Genomic DNA, 20585 nt, shown 5'->3' with positions numbered 1-20585 from the left:
GGAGAAAACCCCTGTGAAAGTCATCACAGTGCCAGTTCCTTTTCCAATATTTGGGGATTTCCCCAGCATGCCTCAGAACAAATCAAATTATTTGTGGTTCTGTCAGTGGATAATAATAATAATATGGGATCTGTCAGTGCTGGTGCTGAGCTCCAGATAATCCCCTGCCACTGGAGGTGTTGGGCAGAGGGATGGGAACCCTCCTGGCTGGCCTCCAAATAAAGAGCTGCTCATGAAAAGCCTTTTGCTCCATGTGAAGTTCACCTGAGGGGATCCCTCCATGATGAGATGCCCTCCAGCACGGCAGCAGGGCAGAGCAGCAGCAGTTTGAACTCGGGTACAACTGAAGCAAACCTCTCTTCCTTGGCCAGAGAGCCCACAGAGCAGCTTTCAGGGCTTTTCCCAAGGAATTCTGAGAAAACAATGTGTCTCAAAGTCCTGTATTGACAGAATCATAGAGTGGTTTGAGTTGGAAGTGTCCTCAAGGCTCATCTTGTCACAACCTCTGCCATGGGCAGGGACACCTTTCACTAGCCCAGGTTACTCCAAGCCCCGTCCAACCTGTCCTTGGACACTTCCAGGGCCAAAAAGGGATAGAAAACTTGAAAGGGATGGAGACAGAGCTGCTCAACAGCAGTTCCCATTCCACAAGGCCACAGGGGAGCAGCAAAATGACCCAGTCCATCTCTGTTTTCCTCCCCGAGCACTCTCCTCAGCCCACTCAGTGCAGTGGTGGATGGAGACAGCCAGAAGCTCCTCTTGGAAGCTTGGCTCAATTTCCACCTGACTTATGGACACCAGCACGTCATCAGGACACCACCCTGAAGTTAAACATGACATAAACCTGCACAGAGCTGGAGTCTGAAGTCAGCCTCAGGAGAAGATGGGGGGAGAAAGAGACTTTCACCAGCCTTTGAGAGGAAAACCAAAGCCTCTAAAATCCCCACCACTTTAAAAAGCATAAATCCACCAAAAACACTTATATACCTAAAGCTGGGACTTGCTTAAGGGCTTCACTGGATTTATGCTGTGCTTCCTAGAAATGCCATTAATGCTCAAGGAGGGAAGCAGAGGCTTGGCCTGCCTGGATAGCTCAGGGACAGAGAGAGCCCAAGAGGGGACAGCAGTCACCTCCACCTGCAGATTTCCCCTCCTTTTGCCTGTTTTGAAAAAATTTAATGCCAAACTGGAAATCACTTTGCTTGCAGACTCCAAAATAAATGCTGCTGTGATTGTTCGGTTTTTTGTTTGTTTGTTTGTTTAAATCCAAGCCCCCCCCCATCACTGGAAAAGCTTGAATTTAAGTATACACTGAAGTATTATTATGAGCACACAAAGTAAAGACAACTATTGAAGGAAGCCAAAAGCCCCATAACACTCCAATTCACAAGTAATTTGGTTAAAACCTGCCCTGCTGTGGTTACTGCTCACTCCTTCAACGGAGGCATAACCAGGAGCTGAACTGTGACCCTAGTAAGGGGTTGGAATGAGATGATCTTTAAGATCCCCTCCAATCCAAACCATTCCACGATCCTACGATTTATCTATCACATTGTTCCATAACACCTTAATCATGGGAAATACCAATATGGACAGGCTGGATGAGGGAGCAACCCCTTAGGGGCAGAAGTGGCCACCAGGACAGCACACCAACCACCCTTCAGGCCCACCAAAGATGTGCACAAATTTATTACTTAAAAATTTTTTCCCTTGTGACACCATCCTAGATGAGATTTCAAATGCAAGAGCCCTATTAAAGTTAAACCTGTGTGACCAGTGAGTTAAGCAGCAGTTGAAACTTTAAACAAAGTCCTTCTCCTGAGCATGAGCATGGAGAACTTTGCTTTATGTTTCATCACAGAATAAGTAACTAAACCTCAAGAAGAGATGCCAGGAGGAGATAGGCAAACCAAGGGGGTTTAGGTATTGCCAAATGCCTGACAGAGCAAAGCCAAGCCAAGTCTGTGTCCCTGGGCAAAGGTGTGGGTACAGACAGTTCTTATTTACAGGCTCACAAGCAGCTGGTTGTGCACTGACCCTTTAAAAACCTGGCTCTCCTTCAGCCAAATCTGCCTTTCTGGGAGCAGGTAGAGAGTAAACACTTTTTCCTGCTTAAAAACCCCCCACATACACTTAAAAGATATTCATGGGTTTGGGGCAGCAAGGCTGGGCTACAAGCACCCCAGGGAACTTGCCAGGGATGCCTCCAACACATTCAGAATGGGGTTGGTGTCACCAGTATCAGTGTATTTTAAGTTTTTATCAAATAAAACATACCCTCATGCTTCAGGCAAACCTCAGACCTTAAAACTGGGACTGATGCACACACACAGCCCCTGAACTAGAACAGGATCAAGATCTGACTCAGGTTCCCAACTCCTAATCCAGCTCCTCCACCAGGTATTTTCCCCAGGGAAATATTTTCCCCCTGGCTGAGCAGGACATGGGCCACCTGGAAGCATCTCTGCCTATTCAAAGCAAACCTCCAGGGATCTGAAAGCCCAGGTGAGCATTTCTGCTTCTAAAAGGAAATAACTGGATGAAATCAGCATTGGGATGATGTAACATGCCCAGGTGAAACAGGTGAGATGATGAAGTGCTTTAGGAGCCTTCTCCAGCTGCAGCTCATCTATTGCAAGCGTGGGATTACACATGGCAGTAAAGACTATTTGATTAGATGTTGTAAAATGCTGTAAACCCCACGTGGATTTAAAAAAGGCTGCTGGAGTATGAGGAGAGGAAACAAGACTCTTGGGAGTCACCTGCAAGGTCCAGGCAGGACCAGGCTCAGCTTTGATCTGTGATGGACAGAAGCTTCAGCCTGAGCTCTGGTAAGGCGTTGCCTTGGAGAGGAGAGCAAAGTCTGGCTCCCAGGGAGGTTCCTTGCAGGCATTTTCCATGGGGCTGGTCCCTGGATCTGTCTTGGCATCCCAGAGCTCTGCTGTCCTCGGCCACAAAACTCGGAAGGTTGGGAGGGGAGGTGAGTGACGAGGAAAAGGATAAACAACTCTGTTTTCCCAGCACTGTGAGCCTGTTTCTGAAGAACTCCAGCCCTGATTGCATACAGGATGGGGGGGGGAGAGGAGCCAGCTACAAAAATCACCCTCCAAGGACACCCTGTGGCCAGGACAGCAGTGCCAGTGTCAGGCTTGGAACACTGTCCTGCCAGGGAGGCAGGGACAGGGAGATAGTTGTGTTTATAGTTCCATGTGAGCCTACATTAATGCAGCCACCCCCAAAGCCCTGGGAACACCCCATGACAGCTCAGCCTCCAAAAAGCCACTGTGCCACCATGTCACCCCACATCAGGGGCAGCATGGCACTGAGCTCTGGGCCACAACATTTGCCTCATCCCACATATTCAGGCAATGTCAGCTTTTCATGGAAGGCAGGGAGCCTGTGCTCAGCCCTAGGCAAAGGCAGCTTTTGCCCTTCAGTCCCTGAAGTTGGGGTTTGAGGGTATTACACTCAGTTATACCCCTCAGGGCTGGGCAACAGAACCACCCTGCATCTGTTGGGGCAAATGGAAAACACCCACTCAGCTCAGAAAACCCCAAACCAAAAAAACTCACAAAACACCACATCTTGCACACTGTCCTCAGCACCCCCAAAGCCTGCAGGCACTGTCCCTCCTGGTCCAACTCCCCTGAGAGGACCCAGGCAGAGAGAGAGGACTGTGAAGTTACATCATGGAATCATAGAATCATGGCATAGTTTGGGTTGGAAGGGACCTCAAAGGTCATCTTGTTCCATCCCCTGCCATGGGCAGGGACACCTTCCACTAGCCCAGGTTGCTCCAAGCCCCGTCCAACCTGGCCTTGGACACTTCCAGGGATGGGGCAGCCACAGCTTCTCTGGGCAACCTGTGCCAGGGCCTCACCACCCTCACAGTCAAGAATTTCTTCTTAACATCCCATCTAAATCTCTCCTCTTTTATTTAAACCATTCCCCCGTTGTCCTACACTGCCTGTGTAAGGACTCACATGGATTCCAACCTGCCCCTTCCTGGTACCTCCAGGGCTGGGGGCATGTCCCCAGCACCACAGACCTGCCTCCCTCTAGAAACCCAATCCCCCCTCGTGCCGGGTTAGCCCCCAAACCCACCTGTGGACACATCGCCTCTGAGTCCACCCCAGCTCCGGGAGCGCTCCCAGCCGGGAGCTGCCGCCTGCTCCTGGGAGGCAGGAGGGAAGCAAAGTCCAGGAGCCGGCAGGGAGCGAGTGCCGGTCCCAACAGAGCGCCTTTTGTTCCCGACCTCCCCGATAAGGAGCGGGAGCTCAGCCACACTTCCCTGCCGTGTGACCGCAGCCTCTCGCTGGTGGGAATTCCAAAATAAAAGCACGGCTCCAAAGCCCCACGCCCTGGCCAGCCCTGCTCCAGGTGCTCATGCTTCCCTTTCCCGTGAAACCGCCCCCAAATAAAGAGGTTAAATCTGAAGACGACCCATAGAGGCTTATCTCAGCCTTCCTGGTACTTCTGGTGAATATTTAAGCATTAAATGACAAATTCCTTCCTTATAGCCACCAACAGAGGGGTAAATAATGCTTGGCTTGCTCAGCAGGGGAAGATCAGAAGCACTTTCCTGCTGATAATCACCGTGTGGGTGACTCAGAGGGTGAGCTGTGGTAGGCAATGACAATATTGACCCAAAGTCACGGGTGCCAACCGAGTTTACAAACACCCCAATGCTGCCCGAGCTCACACTCCAGCAGCTGCTCCCCGCAAAGAGAAGCCCAGCAGAGCCAGAGCCACAGCTGATCCGTGGGATCCTCCCTTCCCCATCATGAGCTGATCCACTGGATCCTCCCTTCCCCGTGGCAGCCCTCGGCATACAGAGGCAAAGGCCTTGGCAGCACAGGGTGTGTAGTGCACTGCTCAAACCCACAAGTGTTGTTTCGTCTGTTTTTCTGTTCCCTCTCCACAGGAACCCCACATATTTCAAGCCTCAGGCTCCTTCAGTCCTGCCTGTCCAGCGTAAGCAAACTTATTTCCTTCCATTACCTTCCCAAATCATGTTTTCTCTGGGTTATCCTTGCTGTCCTCTTGTCCACATCCTTCCTGAGGGGCAGAGCTGTGAGCAGAACCCACGACTCAGCAGCACTGACTGCAAGTGTCTTGCACCTCGATAACCAGTTGACCTTTTGTGCTGAGTCCAAAAGCAGCCCGGATTGCTGCTCACGAGCAGGGCAGCAGGGAGTTATGCTTTAACACGAGCTCTCCTCTGAGCCCTGCCTGCATCTGCTCCTCAATGGGGCAACTCACAGCCCCTTCTGCTCCTCTGTGTGTGCAGCAAGAACCGCTGTGAGAGCCCAAAATCAGATACCCTTACACTAAAGCTTTTAGAAAACCTCAACCACTGCCCATTTTACTTCCCAAACTCTTATTGAGACACCTTTGCTTCCAGTGTTGGCCCCTCTCCTCTCCCAGTCCTGCCCAGTGTCCCACAGCCCAGCTCCTACGTTTCCCAGTCCGACACACTCTGCTCACAGTTCAAGATAAGGCTTCAAGGTCTGTGTTTTCCAAACTCCTTATAGACTGTTTTGTACAAGGCAAACACTTCAACCAGGATCTTTTCTGACCAGCAAAGAAATGTCTCTCCCTAACCCTGCACTCAGGTCCTGCCTTCAGGAACGTCTGTGCCCGATTTACGTTCCCATCCTTCCCCCTACGCAGCACTGAGTCTACACAAGAAATAAATCTCCTTGGTATTTTCAGGTGTTTAGTTACCAAGTTATAACCACGGACTCACTTGGAAGTTCAGTCCAGCAGTTTTAGTGATTTGATAATGGTCCTTTTTTCTGTCTAATAACAGTGTGGGCAGCAGGGGAGGGGGAATTCTGCCCCTCTTCCCTGCTCCGGTGAGACCACACCTCAGAGCTGCCTCCAGGTCTGGGGTCCAACACCAGCAGACACACACCCTGTGGTAACAGTGGTGTGGAGAGGCAGAGGAGAAGAAACCTCACATAAAAAGCTGAGGATTGCAAAGCAGGTCCCTCCCAAGGCAACAAACACACTCCAAATGCTCCTTGCTCACCTTAGGGAAGGCAAAGATCTTTCCCAGGAGTCTGCCCTAAAAAAGGAGAGTTCAGAAGGTCCACAGGGCTACCAGGAGGGGCCACAACAAGCCTACAGCAGACTCATACAACCACCCCATGTGGGCTCCTTGCAAAACACAATCCATAAGGAATGACAGCCCATGCCTCTGGGAACAGCTCCCACCCACCTGAGCTGTGGTCACCACGTGCTCTCACAACAGCGTCTGTGTTCCAACACACAGCTGAAGCCTGCAGGTCTCTAAGTCCCCTTTGCAGAAGCTCTGAGCAGCTGGAGAAATCCAGCAATGTGGCTTTCAATTGCCTCACTGATTTCTGCCCTCAAAAAAGCATTAAATTCAATTGCTCCACATGGGAAGAAATTCCAGCTTTAACAGAGGTCACAGTTTCACAGAGATGGTGTGTTAACCTGAAAGCTGCTGCTCTCACTGTCTCACAGAATTTCACAGAACATTCTGAGCTGGAATTCTTCCAGCTGTGCCTGTGGACAGGCAGGCTGGGAAATGCAGGAGTTTCCCCAGCTCCCAGAACAGCTACACGTGAGACCTCGCCAGCACTGATTTTACCCCCCAGATCCACTCCCACCGCGCTGTAGGACTCGCTGCTGGATGTGGGGACAAAGGGGATGTGCCTGGGGGTGGTGAAGGCTTCCAGAGAAAGCCAAATTCCCCTCTTGAGGCTGTGCAGGAGGTGTTTTCCTGGTTGCTATCCGGAGGAACCACTGTGGCTGCCCAGCAGATGGCAACAGCCCTGCACAAGGCACGGCACAGCACCACACACCCGCAGGATTTAGGGCTGGAGATCTCAGCAACAGCCTTTTCTGACATTGCTGGCCCAGAACGTGAGTTCCCATGGCTGAAAACCACTATTTGTGCTATTTATGGTGGTATTCATGGTGCTCCCAGGCAACCTTTAGGGAGCACAGCCTTGCACTGGTTCTGCCTCTCCTCCAGCCCACCTCAGGTTATACACCGCCCTGCCCATCCCAGCCTAATTCCAGCATTTTTGTGGCTCGTTTTCCTTTTGGGAAAGTCAGCCTTTCCACTCTGCATTGCTCAAGCAGGCTCACCTGCCCCAGGAGCAGGGCAGAGGGGCACAGAGCACTCACCCAGGGCGAGGCACAGCGGGAATAACTGTACTGCTGGGTCGATGGTTGGTCTTGATGATCTTGAAGGTCTTTTCCAACCTTAATGATTCCATGACTCTAGGATTCTAGGAAAGCCAACTCCAAATTCACCTTCATCTCCCACAGAGCACTGCAAACGAGTCCTGTACCCCAGCACTGAGCCACAGGCTCCACAGGAGCATGAAAGGGAGGCAAGGAGAACTCCCACCTTCCAGTTAGTCAGCAGCCCAGCCTGGGGGAGAACAGGGCTCAGGTGCCTGGATGGACAAACTCCAAGCCCCCTTCACATGGCTTTTCCAAAGCAAAAAGGCTGTCATTCCTTTTTGGTGATGTTTCCCAGCAGCAGCAAGAGCAGTGAGCTCATCATCCTGCAACCACCACGCTTCCAACTGGGATAGGGATGAACACACTGCTGGGGCTGCAGGCAGGTAACCCCAGCCAGGTGATGCTCTCCCTGCTCCCTGTGGACACACAGGGGATGAGGCTCCTCTTGCACGTGTGACAGTGGAGCTGTAGGAATTGTGACCCTGCAATTGTGAGCCCCCTGCAAGCCCAGCTGGAGGCACAAGGAGCCACGTGGCTGCAGGAGCTGCTGTCTCGGTGGAGCCACAGACCAGAAATCCTCTTTGAAAACAGTCTGACAGACAGACCTGTCTGCTGGACAGACATGGAATGGTGCAACAAGAGCCAGGAGCTCTATGTCACATCCAGATCCACACCAGTGGCTGAACTGTGGGAGTATCCAACACTACAAAGGTCCCAAGTTCACACCTTGCCTCCTTCAAGAGGCTTTTATGCCCTTACTGGAGGAAGCAAATGTTGGTGGCTCTGTTTGTAGAGCAAACAACGGCTGAAAGACACCAATTCTGGGTTCTCAGGGTTTTCCATGGACGCTGAGCTGTCCCTGATGACAACTACCAGAAGAGGGAATGAGTCACCAAGAAGAGCAACCTTATTAACAAAGAGAGGGTGTTTTCATGGAAGCTGCTTGAAGCACTTGTTTACACTTGTTTGAACAAACATTTGGGAGAAAAGCTCTCTGTCAAGACCCCAGCACTTGTAAGAGCCAAGAACTCCAGCCACTGGAATTTTGGGCTGTTTAAGAGGGACCACAGCCAATACTCAGATCCAGTAACCACAACTGCCCTCAGCCCCTCTCCTTCAGCTCACCTTTAAACTTCCTCTGATGTGACACGAGAGGAGAAAACCCAGCAGTGCTCCTTCCCCCCCACGGCCCACAGCAAGAGGGGCTCACCCAGTGCCTGGAGACCCCCACCTGTGTTTTGGGGCTGAGAAAGAAGCTCTTCTGTTGAGCTGCCTGGTGGTCCCAGCAGCAGTGTCAGAGCTGAGCATTTGCTGGGCAGCATCTTCCCAGCTCTGAAATAGGGACACCTGAGAGTACAAACTGCTTTTTGGTGGGGCAGGAGGTCCCCTCAGAGGAAAAGCGATGTATTCACTTTAAAAGGTGCTTTTTCCCCCTCATCTATTCCAAGGTGGAATATATATATTGGGAAAGGTTGTTTATTCTGTTTTCTGCTTTAGTGATTTTCTGCTGCACCTAAGGAAGAAGGGCCTGCTGGAACACCCCTCCCTCTTCTCCCAGACCTCCAGTGAAAAACACTCCTTTGCTGCTCCCAGCAGGATGCTTTGTACAACGGCTTCTTGCATCCCCCCTTCCCTGAATCCCCTCCAGCTTTCCAAGGTACAGCACTGCAGGACATGTGGGAGAAAATGCACGTTGGGAGCTCAGGGCTCAGCTAAAGGAGAACAAAAAAACCCTCTGAGACTCCAATTTATTTTTACCCTCACTGGGCTGAGCGGGTATTTCTCGACCATGTTCTCGTTTGCTGAGCCTCCACGAAATCCTGGCAGGCTGGAAATGATTTGGAATCACATCTCCAAGACAACAAGGATAATTCTTCCCTGGTATAATAAACGTAGAGATCGACAGAGCTGTTCTTCAGATGAGTACCCTGAATTCAGTACAAGAATCCATTTAGATATTTTGGAAAAGGAGATTTCAGGACTCATCACCTTTTGCCTTTGGGTCACCTTGTCGTTTCAAGGAAAGGCTGGCCCAGCAGCAGAAGTATTTCATCCCAGCGGGGCACACGCCTGGCTTGTTGGTATTCTTGCCCAGAATAGCTTGCAGCACTGACAGAGCCCATCTGTGTTAAATTAGCCCTTAGAAAATATCCCTGCTCGGAATCTCAGGGAAGATGGTCCCTTGACGCAGGTCTGAGGAGCAAAAAGTGAAAGCCTTTGCCTGTCACAGCCTCCACACTGCTCAGTCCAGTGTTAAAAAGCATATTTGTGACCTTTTACCAGATAAAGAAAATGGAAACCCATCTCTCTGCCTGCCTTCCTGTCCCACTTCTCCCCAGCTATTACTGGGGTTTGTAACTATCTTTCAAAAAGGAAAAATAATCTAATATTCAACATTGCCCAGAGAAGCTGTGGCTGCCCCATCCCTGGAAGTGTCCAAGGCCAAGTAGGATGGGGCTTGGAGCAACCTGGGATAATGGAAGGTGTCCCTGCCCATGGCAGGGGCTGGAACCGGATGAGCTTCCAACCCAAACCGTTCCATGATTCTATAACCAGCTGCCCAACATCCAGTTTATCATTAGGAAACTCCAAGAAAAACTTGAACATTTATCAAGAAATAATAAGGCCAAAATTATGTATTACAGACTATACAAACCAAAGATATATATAGAGATATACAGAGAGAGAAGCAGAGAGATATTTGCATGCAAATACAGAGGAGGTCGGGAGTCCCTTTGCCAGAAACAATTTGTGTGATAAAAATCATATAAAATCATGAAATATCCAAAGTGGGAAGTGACCCACAAGGATCAGTGAAGTCCAGTTCCTGCTCCTGAACAGGACAGCCCCAAATGCATCCAGGCTATCAAGACACAAGAGTCACAAATCTGAAGAGGGAAGTTTGGAAAAGTAAAAACAGGGAGGGATTCAGTTCCCACATGGGACAGGGAGCCCTTTGCTCCAAAGGCACCTGCACCTGCAGCACCTTCTGCTCCAGGCTGGAAGGCATGGAGGAGTAATGGGGGAAGCCCACCAAGCCAAGGCCAAAAGCCCACAGACAACAGGTCCATCCTTTCCAGTTGGGAATAGCAGGCACAGGACATCACTGCAACATGCTCCTGTACTAGAGAATACAAGAGGGAACTAAGGGATGGGGGCTTTACCTTCAACCAAAGGAAAACCTATCAGAGAAGCCTCCTTGTTCAATCCCAAGAACAGAGAGAAAATCTAGATTGTTGTCCTCTGCTCTACCTTTTATCGGCCAAACAGCACTGAGTGCCAACGCCCCACGGCCCTGACATGTCTCTCAGGCAGGCTCCTGGTTGCTACATCTCAAAACCAAGTTCAGAAACTCCACCAGAAGACAAACCCAACAGCAGCAGGTCTCCTTTCTGTGTCACCAGTGTTTCACTGCAGAAAGGGGCTCCCTTTTCATCCAGGGCTCTCTCTAAGCTTGGGTTTTTTTTCCTTCAACACCAATTTTAACCTAAACAGCACCAAATGCTCGGTGCAAACTCTCTGGGCCAGTCACCCCCAGATTAAAGGATTTGTCTTTACATGTTAAGCATCCCTGTGCCCTGTCACAGCCAACACCCCTCTCCACAGCAAACCCTCCCTGCCCCGGTCCCACCCCGACACTCGCAGGAGGAACAGAGCTCATACTTGCCTCAAACGTGACAAAGTCATCAAACTCATCAGGGCAGGCCGGGGTTTCCTCCTCGGGGGTATATCCCATATCATACAGCTGGCTGTCAGGATCTGCAGAGGGAAAGAAGCACAGAGTTGGAATCACCAAGAGGAAATCTGCACCCTCAGGCCAAGGATGGCTTTGGGAGACACGAGAGCAGCGGGACAGGAACTTCCACCTGCACCCACCAGCACCTTCAGCCTTCAGGAAGGACCTCTGCTTCCAGGCATTCCAACACCACCTCGGGTGGAAGGCCACGGGTTTGGCTTCTCCCTGGAATAAGCCCTATGAGGCCCCTTGCTGCTCCGAAGAGGCCAGCACCTGGATTCATCCCTACCCCTCCATGCTCTCCATTCCTTCTCCTGCCTTCTTCCCTATCTCCGTTTCCTGCATCCTCTTGTTCTTCTCCCAGAAGGCTCTAATCCTGCTGTGGGCAGGGAACACATGAGATGTATGTGTGACAGCCAAGTACCATGGGAACGGGGAGAGCAGGCAGCTCCGGAGCCTTTCTCAGCTGCTGCTCCTCCCGCGGCCACGCACATCAGGAGCGTCCGCACAGGCCCACGGCAAAACAGGAGCTTTTCAAGGAGATATCTTTAAAATATATTCCTCCTCCCGCCCCCAAGCAGCATCTGCAGCAGAGCATCCGAGCCCTTCCAGTGAGGAAGGGAGCGCGAATTCCCCGCGCTCCCTCAAGCAACAGCTAATGCCCGATCCGGCACACGACCCAGATCCCAGGCTGCAAACACCAAATCAGGCTCAGATGCTGCAGTCCCAAAATAAATAGCAGGCTCAAACCCACACGCCTTGGAGCTGTGATGGTTGCAGAAGGTTTGTCTGCTGTCGATACACTCGGCTGGGCACAGGGAGTGTTCTGTCAGTGTTCCTTGGGAAGGTCGGCACACGGACGGATTTGGGGAGGGACAGGGGGCTGCTTTCTGTGTCCTTCAGGCTGGTGACTTCCCAGCAGGATGGCAGCCCAGCCAAGGCAAACAGCTCCCAGGCTCGAGTCCACACCAAAGGGGCACATAAAGCACATGATGCTGCAGCTGCCCAGACGGGACTGTGCCAGCCTCCCCCAGAGGAGACATTCCCTACAGGGGCACAGACAGAGCTCCTGCTTCGGGTCCACCTCCTGGTATCAAGAAAGGACATTTTTTGTTAAGGAATCATAGTGCTCATTTCATATATCTAATATAAAGAGCAAGGGGTTAGGAGTTGTTCAAGGCACTGGGGGGGTTCACCTGGAGGAGAGAAGGCTCCAGGGAGACCTGAGAGCCCCTTCCAGGGCCTAAAGGGGCTCCAAGAGAGCTGGAGAGGGACTTGGGATAAGGGATGGAGGGACAGGACAAGGGGGAATAGCTTCCCACTGCCAAAGGACAGGGTTAGATGGGATATTGGGGATAAATCCTTCCCTGTGAGGGTTTTGAGGCCCTGGCACAGGTTGGCCAGAGAAGCTGTGGCTGCCCCATCCCTGGAAGTGTCCAAAGCCAGGTTGGACAGGGCTTGGAGCAACCTGGTCTAGTGGAAGGTGTCCCTGCCCATGGCAGGGGTGGAACTGGATGAGCTTTAAGGTCCCTTCCAACCCACAAGCCAACCCGTGCTGGGATTCTCTGATCCAGGACAGAGTTAAGAGTCAGGCCCATAGCAACCCCCCCTCCCACCCAAACACCATCCCTGGTGCCTCTCTCAGCTGACCATTAAACACAGAGTCAGGGACCCAGGAGACACTGGAGCCACCAACCCAACAGGTTCCATGGGGGTGGGAGAAGCTGAAACGTGCACCAAGAAATGAGCCCCCTCCTAACCGGGGTCTGGGGCTCCCAGGGGGAGGCTGTAAATCAGGAATAAGCCACACTGCTTTTCCAGCAGCCAGCACCCAACACTGTGCTCCACAGCAAGTGCAGAGTCAGGCCTGCAGCACATGGAAGGTGCTCTTGGTCACCATTTATGACAACAATATCTGCTGCTCTCCCACTTCTGGCACCATGAAGTGGTGCTGCTCTGAGCTCTGCTTCCAGCTGCTGGGGCTCCTGCTCCCCTCAACCAGATCAAGGCCATGGGACACACATGGAAATGCTGCTGCCTGAGCACCCTGCTCAGGGCAAGGCCACCTCCTGTCCTAACCAATGGTGTTAGCACTGAAGGATCTCGGACTTGATGATCTTGGAGGTCTTTTCCAGCCTTAATGATTCCATGATCTAAAGATGGCATTGCCTCTCCTCTCAAATGTCCCCCTGTCCACAACTCCGCCATGAGTCTGAGCCTACAATCAGGAGTTTTCCCATCAGTTATCCTGGGATTTGGGCCTCCCTGCTGGCACCAGGGAGGACCAAGGGGATGGGGACAGTGACCTGCTTGGTGCAAAGCTATGGGAGCACCTCAGTGGGTCGCACCAAGAGGAGCCTTTGTCCACATCTAGGGGTAAAACCAAATGGTGCTTCTGAAAGGCAACCCAAGTCACACCACCCAGAGACGACAGCCAGCCACATCTCCTGCCAACCCCCACACACAGGCAGTGCCCACCTCCAGAGAGGAGGTTGTGATGTGCAAAGGAGTGTCCAAAGGTCTGGATCAGCTCACTGGGATGCAGGCTGCAGGCACACTGCCCTGGTCCTGTGCCAGCCAGGGCTCTGCCCTGTGGTATGTCCCCCCAGCAGGAGCTCTGGGGACAGCTCTGCTCCCCACAGCCCCCAAGCACGCCCTGGCACAGCCCAAACCCTTCATCTGTAGCACATCCGAGCCCCGAGCCGACAGCGGCACAGCTCCATCCTCATGGCTGGGAGCCTGATCTCACACCTCTGCCAGCCATGGATGGGCAACCCAGCCAGCCTTCCCAGTGCCCACCCTGCCAGGCCACCTCCAGTGATCCTGGTGACACCCCATGGCAGCCTTGGGAACCACAGAGCACCCCAAAGGCACAGGCCGATCCCTTCTGCTTATTCTGTATCATTTCTTTTCCCCCCCCTCCAAGCAGACACAGAAACACTTCCTACTCTTCCACAGACACAGATAGAGATATTTATTCCTCTCCTTCCTTCTAAAGGGGCTTGAAAAGGGAGGATTTTCAGTCAAGCAAAAGCTTCCCTTTGGAATCAGGGCTATAAAACATGGGCAGAGCACACAAACAGCTCCTGCCATCACCTGCTTCCTGCCCAGCTCTTGCTTAAACTGAGGGATCCTGGAGCCCTCCCAGCCCTTCATGGGAATGAACATGATGGGGATGAACACGAGCCTGGTTGCTCCATCTGTGTGCAGAGCACTCAACCCAAAGAGGGGGGTGTGTCTCTGTGTGGGCTGGGTCTATTTTTGCAGCAAATTCCACTGTAAAATCAAGAAAAGACCATCTCAGGGGTCAGCTGCACCCTTGCTGGTGGCATGGCCAGCAGAAGCCATGCCCAGGAACCAGCACTCAGTGTTTCCACCTCCCCACGCTCCACATCAGAGAGCAAAGACAAACATCACCACAAACAAAAGGTTGACTTTTCTGCTGGATTCGTTCCCTCCCCCTCTGAAAAAGCCATATGGTGCTTTGTGTATAGGGAGAGTTGCCATGGAGAGCTTGCCTATGAGTCTGCCAGCACAATAGGCTGCATTAAGCTTTCAAATTCCTGGCCAAAAGAGCCAAAAAGTTCCTGGAGCCAAAAAATCTGAGACCTTTGGTGCTCAAGTGGCACTTCCCATGTGAAGAGCCCTGTCCCCAGGTGCATGTGGTGAAAGCTGGAGGGTCTCACTGTTTTCTTCCCCCCACCCCACTAACAGAGCAGGGGATGGCTGTGGACCACCAGCAGCAGCACTGCACAGCCTAACTCCCATGGCACAGGATGAGCTCAAATCCTCACATTCCCTCTGCTCTGCCCCTTGGACCTCAAAGGCAAATCCCAGCTGATATTCTGCTCCCCTTCTCCATGCCCCTCACAACACAAAGCATCTTCCCCTCACACTCACCCCTGATTTACATTTGGGTTGGAAAAGCCCTCAAAGATCAGGGAGTCCAACCATTCCCCAAGGTCACCACTAACCCGTGTCCCCAAGTGCCACATCCACATGGCTTTTAAATCCCTCCAGGGATGGGGACTCCACCTCTGCCCTGGGCAGCTGTGCCAGGGCCTGACCACCCTTTCAGGGAAGAAATTTCCCCAGTATCCAACCTAAACCTCCCCTGGTACAACTTGAGGCTGTTTCCTCTTGTCCTGTCCCTTGTCCCCTGGGTGCAGAGCCCGACCCCCACCTGGGGGGACCTTCTCACTCTCTTCAACTCCCTGACAGGAGGGTGGAGCCAGGTGGGGGTCGAGCTCTGCTCCCAAAAAACAAGTGACAGGACATGGGGAAAGGGCCTCAAATTGTGCCAGGGAAGGTTTAGGGTTAGATTAAGGTTAGATATTGAGAAAATTTCTTCACTGAAAGCATTGTCCAGCCCTGACACAGCTGCCCAGGTGGAGTCCCCATCCCTGGAGGGATTTAAGAGCCATGTGGATGTGGCACTTGGGGACATGGTGTAGTGGTGGCCTTGGCAGTGCTGGGAGAATGGCTGGACTTGATCTTAGAGGGCTTTTCCAATCTTAATGATTCCACGATTCTGTGATTCCATGATCTCCATCTGAACACATCTGCCATTGCTGGACCATTGCCTCTCATCTCTTACACCAACTGCAAGCCAAAGGCAACCTCTGCCCAGTAACCACAAAGCCTCCAGAGCCACCAGCCAGCTCAGAGGAGCAGCAGTGCCCACAGCAGGGACACATCCAGCTGCATGGACATCTCTCCAGGATGTATGGAGAGCAACAGGACAGGTCCCGGGCTCTCTGTGGGGGTGGATGAGTGCTAAGCTCTGGCAGAGAGACCTCTTCAATGTCCTGTCGAGCTCCAGAGGGCTCAGGGGTGTCGGAGTCACCTGTGCTCTCCAAGAAACCCTCAGGAACAGCAGCCCTCAGATACAAACAGATTGTAAAAATTGCTTTCAGAAGGCAGGGTTGCAGTGAAAAGGCACCTTGAGTGAAGAAGAGCTGTGGGTACAGTAGTGACACACGGGTCAGACAGAGCCAGTTTTATCAGCTTCATATAGGAATGACCTAGAAAAACAGCCTTTCAGGAGAATTTAAGTCATCTGCCAACACACACCGTACACACTGCTGCGAGTCCCAGAGCCACAAACTCCAGTGATTCCAACAGGGTGGATTAGGTGAGCTAACAGACCTGAATTACTCAGTGTGGGAACAAGGCTTGGAACCTGCTTGAAGGGCACAAAATAAAACAGACTCCGAACCAGGCACAGCAAAGTTATGGTTGGCTTAAGGGAGGACAGCTGATATAACCTGAGCTCCCTTACTGGGAATGCTGCTGGAAAACAAGGGGGTAACAGACTCAAGCCAAGTATTTAAGTTACAGGAATTTAGGAGGATCTTGTACCCAGAGCAGAGACACAGGGGAAGCCACTGTCCAGCATTTCCAGAGGCAGCTCAGGACCTTGAGCTTTCACCAAAGCTCATGGTGTTATCCCTGTGGGATAAAGGCAGCACCACTCCACTAATCCACCCTTTTCCTTCCCCAGAGTGACCCAGGAATACTTTTATAACCTGATGCTCACACAAAGGAGCTGGAAAGAGCAGCTTTCTGCTCTCTGCTTTTCCTGTAGCTCAACCTGCCCCAGAGATGGGCCAAGGGAACAGGAGCACCTACTGAAAACTCTCATGTTCCAACCCAAAATGACAGGAGGGACTGAGTGAGTGGCAGTGGTAGAATTCAGGTTGCTTACACAACCCTCAGCAGAGCCCCCTCGGCTAATGCGCTTTAGCAGTCCCTCATTCCCTGAATATCGTTGCTCATGGATTGGGACTTATCACACATTCCTTTTGATCCCCTTCCTACAGCACAGGCCCTCGAGCCTCATTCAGACACATCATCTAAAGACAGCATGGAAAGAATTAACTTCATGGTATCCAAGCACTTTGGAAGCATAAATCCAGCTGCCTCCACTTCATCTCAGGGACCAGCTGGGCACTGCTGTCTCCGCTGTGGCAACAGATCCGGGACAGGAACCCACCACTAACACATGGATTTGGGGCTGACTAACACAGGGGTCCTCCTTTTTAATTCTCAGCAATCTGAGTGGCCTTTCCAGTGTGTGGTAGTCACCAAGATCAGCTCAAATTCCTCCACACTTGTGTCAGCCAGGAACAAAGGCTCACTGCCGGAGGTGTGGAAAACAAGGAGTGGGTTGTGGCCACCAGCAAGTGGCTCAGAGCCACTTTGTGATGTACCAGCAGAAAGGGCCAAGCGACTGAGCCTCCAAAAGAGCACAGGCTGCTGGTGAGGAGACCTCCTGATGTCCTCCAACTCTTTCACTCTAGTTTTTACTTCCAAAACTCTATACTTTTGGAAACAAAGCTGGATTTGGCAGCCAACAGCTTTATCATGGAATCATTATGGTTGGAAAAGCCCTCTAAGCCCATCGAGTCCAACCATTATCCCAGCACTGCCAAGGCCACCACTAAACCATGTCCCTAAATTCCCTGTTCTGGGAAGAGACTGAGGTGGGACCTCCTGCAAGAGCTTATGGAACTATGGAAACAGCAGAACACTCCAACTCAACTTCCCAGAGCACACTTTTGGGACAACCAGCAGCCAGTCTCTTGTCAGGAGTTTGAGTACCCTGAAACAGAAACTCTTCGAGATGCTCCACACCCAGCCTGTCTCATGCAGGAGCTCACAGAAGACAAGTGGCACCTTTTAGATTAGATGGTCCCACCAGCAAATAAAATTAAAGAAAATCCTAGCTCAGGAGCTCAAATGGACCAGAGCTTTTGAAACCCCAAATAACACCAGGCAGTTTCTCAGCCCATTGAGACCACTCCCATCAGCTGGAATGGCTGGATGGCACCATCCCACCACAAAGCATTTCAGCCTTCCAGCTCAGAGCTCCCACATGCAGAAACCAGGACAACAGTTAAAACCTGTTCAATCCTCCCCAGCTCAGAGCTCTGTGCCTGAGAAATGCTCACCATGTCCTTTCCTTCACTCATGGCTAAATATTATCAGAGCAATCCACGTGGATCCAGGCACAGCTTCCAGACCCACGGTCTGGACACGAGTATTAAAAGAAGCCGTTCAACACCTACAGCGCTTGCAAATCAACACACAGACATCAGCATGTGTCATTCAGGTCTTACTTGCCATTTTTGCCCCCAGCTAGCCACACCACAAGCTGACCACAGTTAATGCAAAGCCTTTCCAAAGCCATCACGGAGCCCTGGGAAGCAGTTAGGACCAGGACCACCCAGCTGCCTCTGGGCAGGACGTGATGGAGTGAGTTGGAGGCTGGGCAGTGACTGTCCACACACCATCTCCAGCCAAGGCTCTGACCTCAACAGGTAAAGCTGCAAAATCAGTAACAAAGACTAAATACAGCTATTTATAAAGCCTCTGATCTCAGACTTGCCCGCTAGGTCCTGACCAGAACCCAGCCTGGGTTTAGGGGAAATCGGGGAAAGAAAATCCGTAAGAGAAGAGACATTAAACTCCACCTGCAGGAAGAACTCTTCCCAGCGTGGATTTCACAGTTCTGAGCCATCTCTTGGAAATCATGATCATGCTGCTCCAAAATGTCCCGTGCATTACAGCGAGCATGGAGCAGCCAGTTTGCCCTCCTGTTCTGGACACAGCAGAGCAGTTTGGGTCCCTGTCCTCCAAAATCCCTCAAAAGCTATGCAGATTAACAGGAAAATGCTCCCGGAGGCTCATGTTTGAACCCCCTTCCCTGTTTCTCCCCCTAACTCCCAACATTGACAGAAAATCCCTTTGAAACAGAGCCAAACCATGCCCCATGTGGCACTGAAGGAGTGAGGAGCTGCAATTTTTAAAGTGCTTTTGCACCGGTTCTGTAAGAGAAACATTGCCCAAAGGAAAACAAAGTCATGGGGGGGGAGGTGTCCTATAAAACTGGGTTTTAATCCTTTTTCCAGCTGTTATTTGTGCCTGGCCACTCCCCTGCAGGTGGAAGGAAGACTGGGAGGAGTGAGACTCTTCAATCCAGAGTATGAGAGCTCTGAAAAGGGAACTGAGGGGCTGAGAGGTTACAAACAGAACTGTTAAGGTTGGAAAAAAACTCTCAAAACATCAAGTCCAAACATGGAAGCATGGTCCATGCCCTTGCCCAGGTCCTATGGCCTCAACAGGAGTGTTTTTACTACAAGTTGTCACATAATCTCTGCTGAACTCTCTATAACAATTAATTCCATTACTAAAACTTCCTATTGCCTCGTTAGCAGGAGTCCTTCCTACCCTAAGGAGCAATAAGCTGTCCAGTGGTTAGAGCTTTACAGGAGCAGTCAGATGTATGAGCTTGGAACAGATGATCATCAAGGAGAAGGATATGGAGGGACATGGACCAGCCCAGGAAGGGACACAGCTTGGCACAGGCACAAGGGGACGGAGATGAAGTGAGCTGTGCTCAGCCAGAACCCCCAGGGAATTGGGAAAACTGTGTTTTCCCAAAGTGGGGATGCCCACCAGAGCTGTCCTGCCTGCTGCTCACCCATCTCAGCCCAGCCCAGTGGCTCCACAACCAGGACTGATTTCCCGGGAAACCTGTCTCACATGCAGCCTCTCCTGTCCAAGAGCAGGAGCAGGAAACGCTCTGAAGAAATGAGCTTTCACCACATCATTCTGTCAGGGTGTCACAGGGTACGCTCACCACAGTCACCAGCCCCCAGGCTGTGACAGAGCCCAGTAGGGCTCTTGGAGGAGTCACAGTCATAGGTGAGTCATTAACCCTTCCTTAGTAACTCCAGATTGACTGGATTCCTAAGGAGAAATGGGCTGACAGCTCTGCCTCCCCTGCTGGTGCAGAGGAAGGACACTGAGCTTTCCTTCACCTGAGCTGGGGCAGCCAACCCTCTGATCCACCAGGCATTCCTGGTGAGGAGGCAGGAGACATTCCCACCTTTCTGAGCTGAGCATTAATAACCCCTCCCTCCAGAGCTGACATCCAAACCTGAGAAATCCAAACAGGCAGAGCCGAAACCACCCCCAAGACCCATCTGGAGCCACCAGCCCAGCCCAGCCTCCTCCCACGCACTCCCCAAACCACAGGCGAGCCCGGCTCCCAAAAGTATTCACAGCAACAGATGTGGAAGAAAACAGCTCCCTCCCGGCTCAGAAAGTGAAACCTGTGATGGAGAAACACTGAGGCAGCAGATGGATGATGAGAAATGTTTATTATTTAACAGCAATTGCCTTTGTTTTCTCCTTAGTCATCACATCCATGTAAGAGTGTGCTGAGAACTGCTCCCGGGCTCTAATAGAACATTCCTTCTTATTTTCATAGTGACCATTTTCCCAGGAAAACAGGTAGTCCCAGCAGTGGGTTTTCTGCCCCTTTCCCAGAAAAATTTGCTTTCTTTTGGCCATCTAACATAAGCCTTTCATTTGCAATTTAAACTCACCCCAGCTTGCCTCTATCAGGATTAAGTTATGATCTGAGGGTCTGAAAGCCATAGGTTTTCCTTACTTCAGGACACATGGAAGTCCCTGTGCTCTGTAATTTGCTGTGATTTCCAGGAGATGTGGCCACACAGCAGTGCTTCCCCTCCCATGGAATGGTGAACCAACAGTGATGCTCTGGGGGTTTGGTCCCACGTTCAATCCCAGCTCGCCGCGGTGAGCGAGAGGCAGC

At 51.6% G+C, this 20585-nt stretch overlaps 1 protein-coding gene across 7 annotated transcripts in view; it reads right to left on the bottom strand.

The window, feature by feature from the left end:
- The window catches only part of RAB11FIP3 (RAB11 family interacting protein 3), a 77173-nt gene that overhangs the window by 26727 nt on the left and 29861 nt on the right, over positions 1 to 20585 (bottom strand). For 4 of the 7 annotated variants that reach the window (XM_027654914.1, XM_027654911.1, XM_027654915.1 and 1 more), the window contains one exon: positions 10892 to 10983. In XM_027654914.1, the coding sequence (XP_027510715.1) occupies positions 10892 to 10983 (92 nt within the window). Of the gene's footprint in view, positions 1 to 4104; positions 4344 to 5001; positions 5160 to 10891; positions 10984 to 11100; positions 11335 to 20585 lie in introns of those variants that run through there. The other 3 variants (XM_027654917.1, XM_027654919.1, XM_027654918.1) reach the window with 3 other exon arrangements.

The sequence above is a fragment of the Corapipo altera genome, unplaced genomic scaffold (assembly GCF_003945725.1).
Source record: "Corapipo altera isolate COAL_440 unplaced genomic scaffold, ASM394572v1 98, whole genome shotgun sequence".
In the NCBI taxonomy this organism is placed as follows: Eukaryota; Metazoa; Chordata; class Aves; order Passeriformes; family Pipridae; genus Corapipo; species Corapipo altera.
This window is presented reverse-complemented; position numbering and strand designations above follow the sequence as displayed.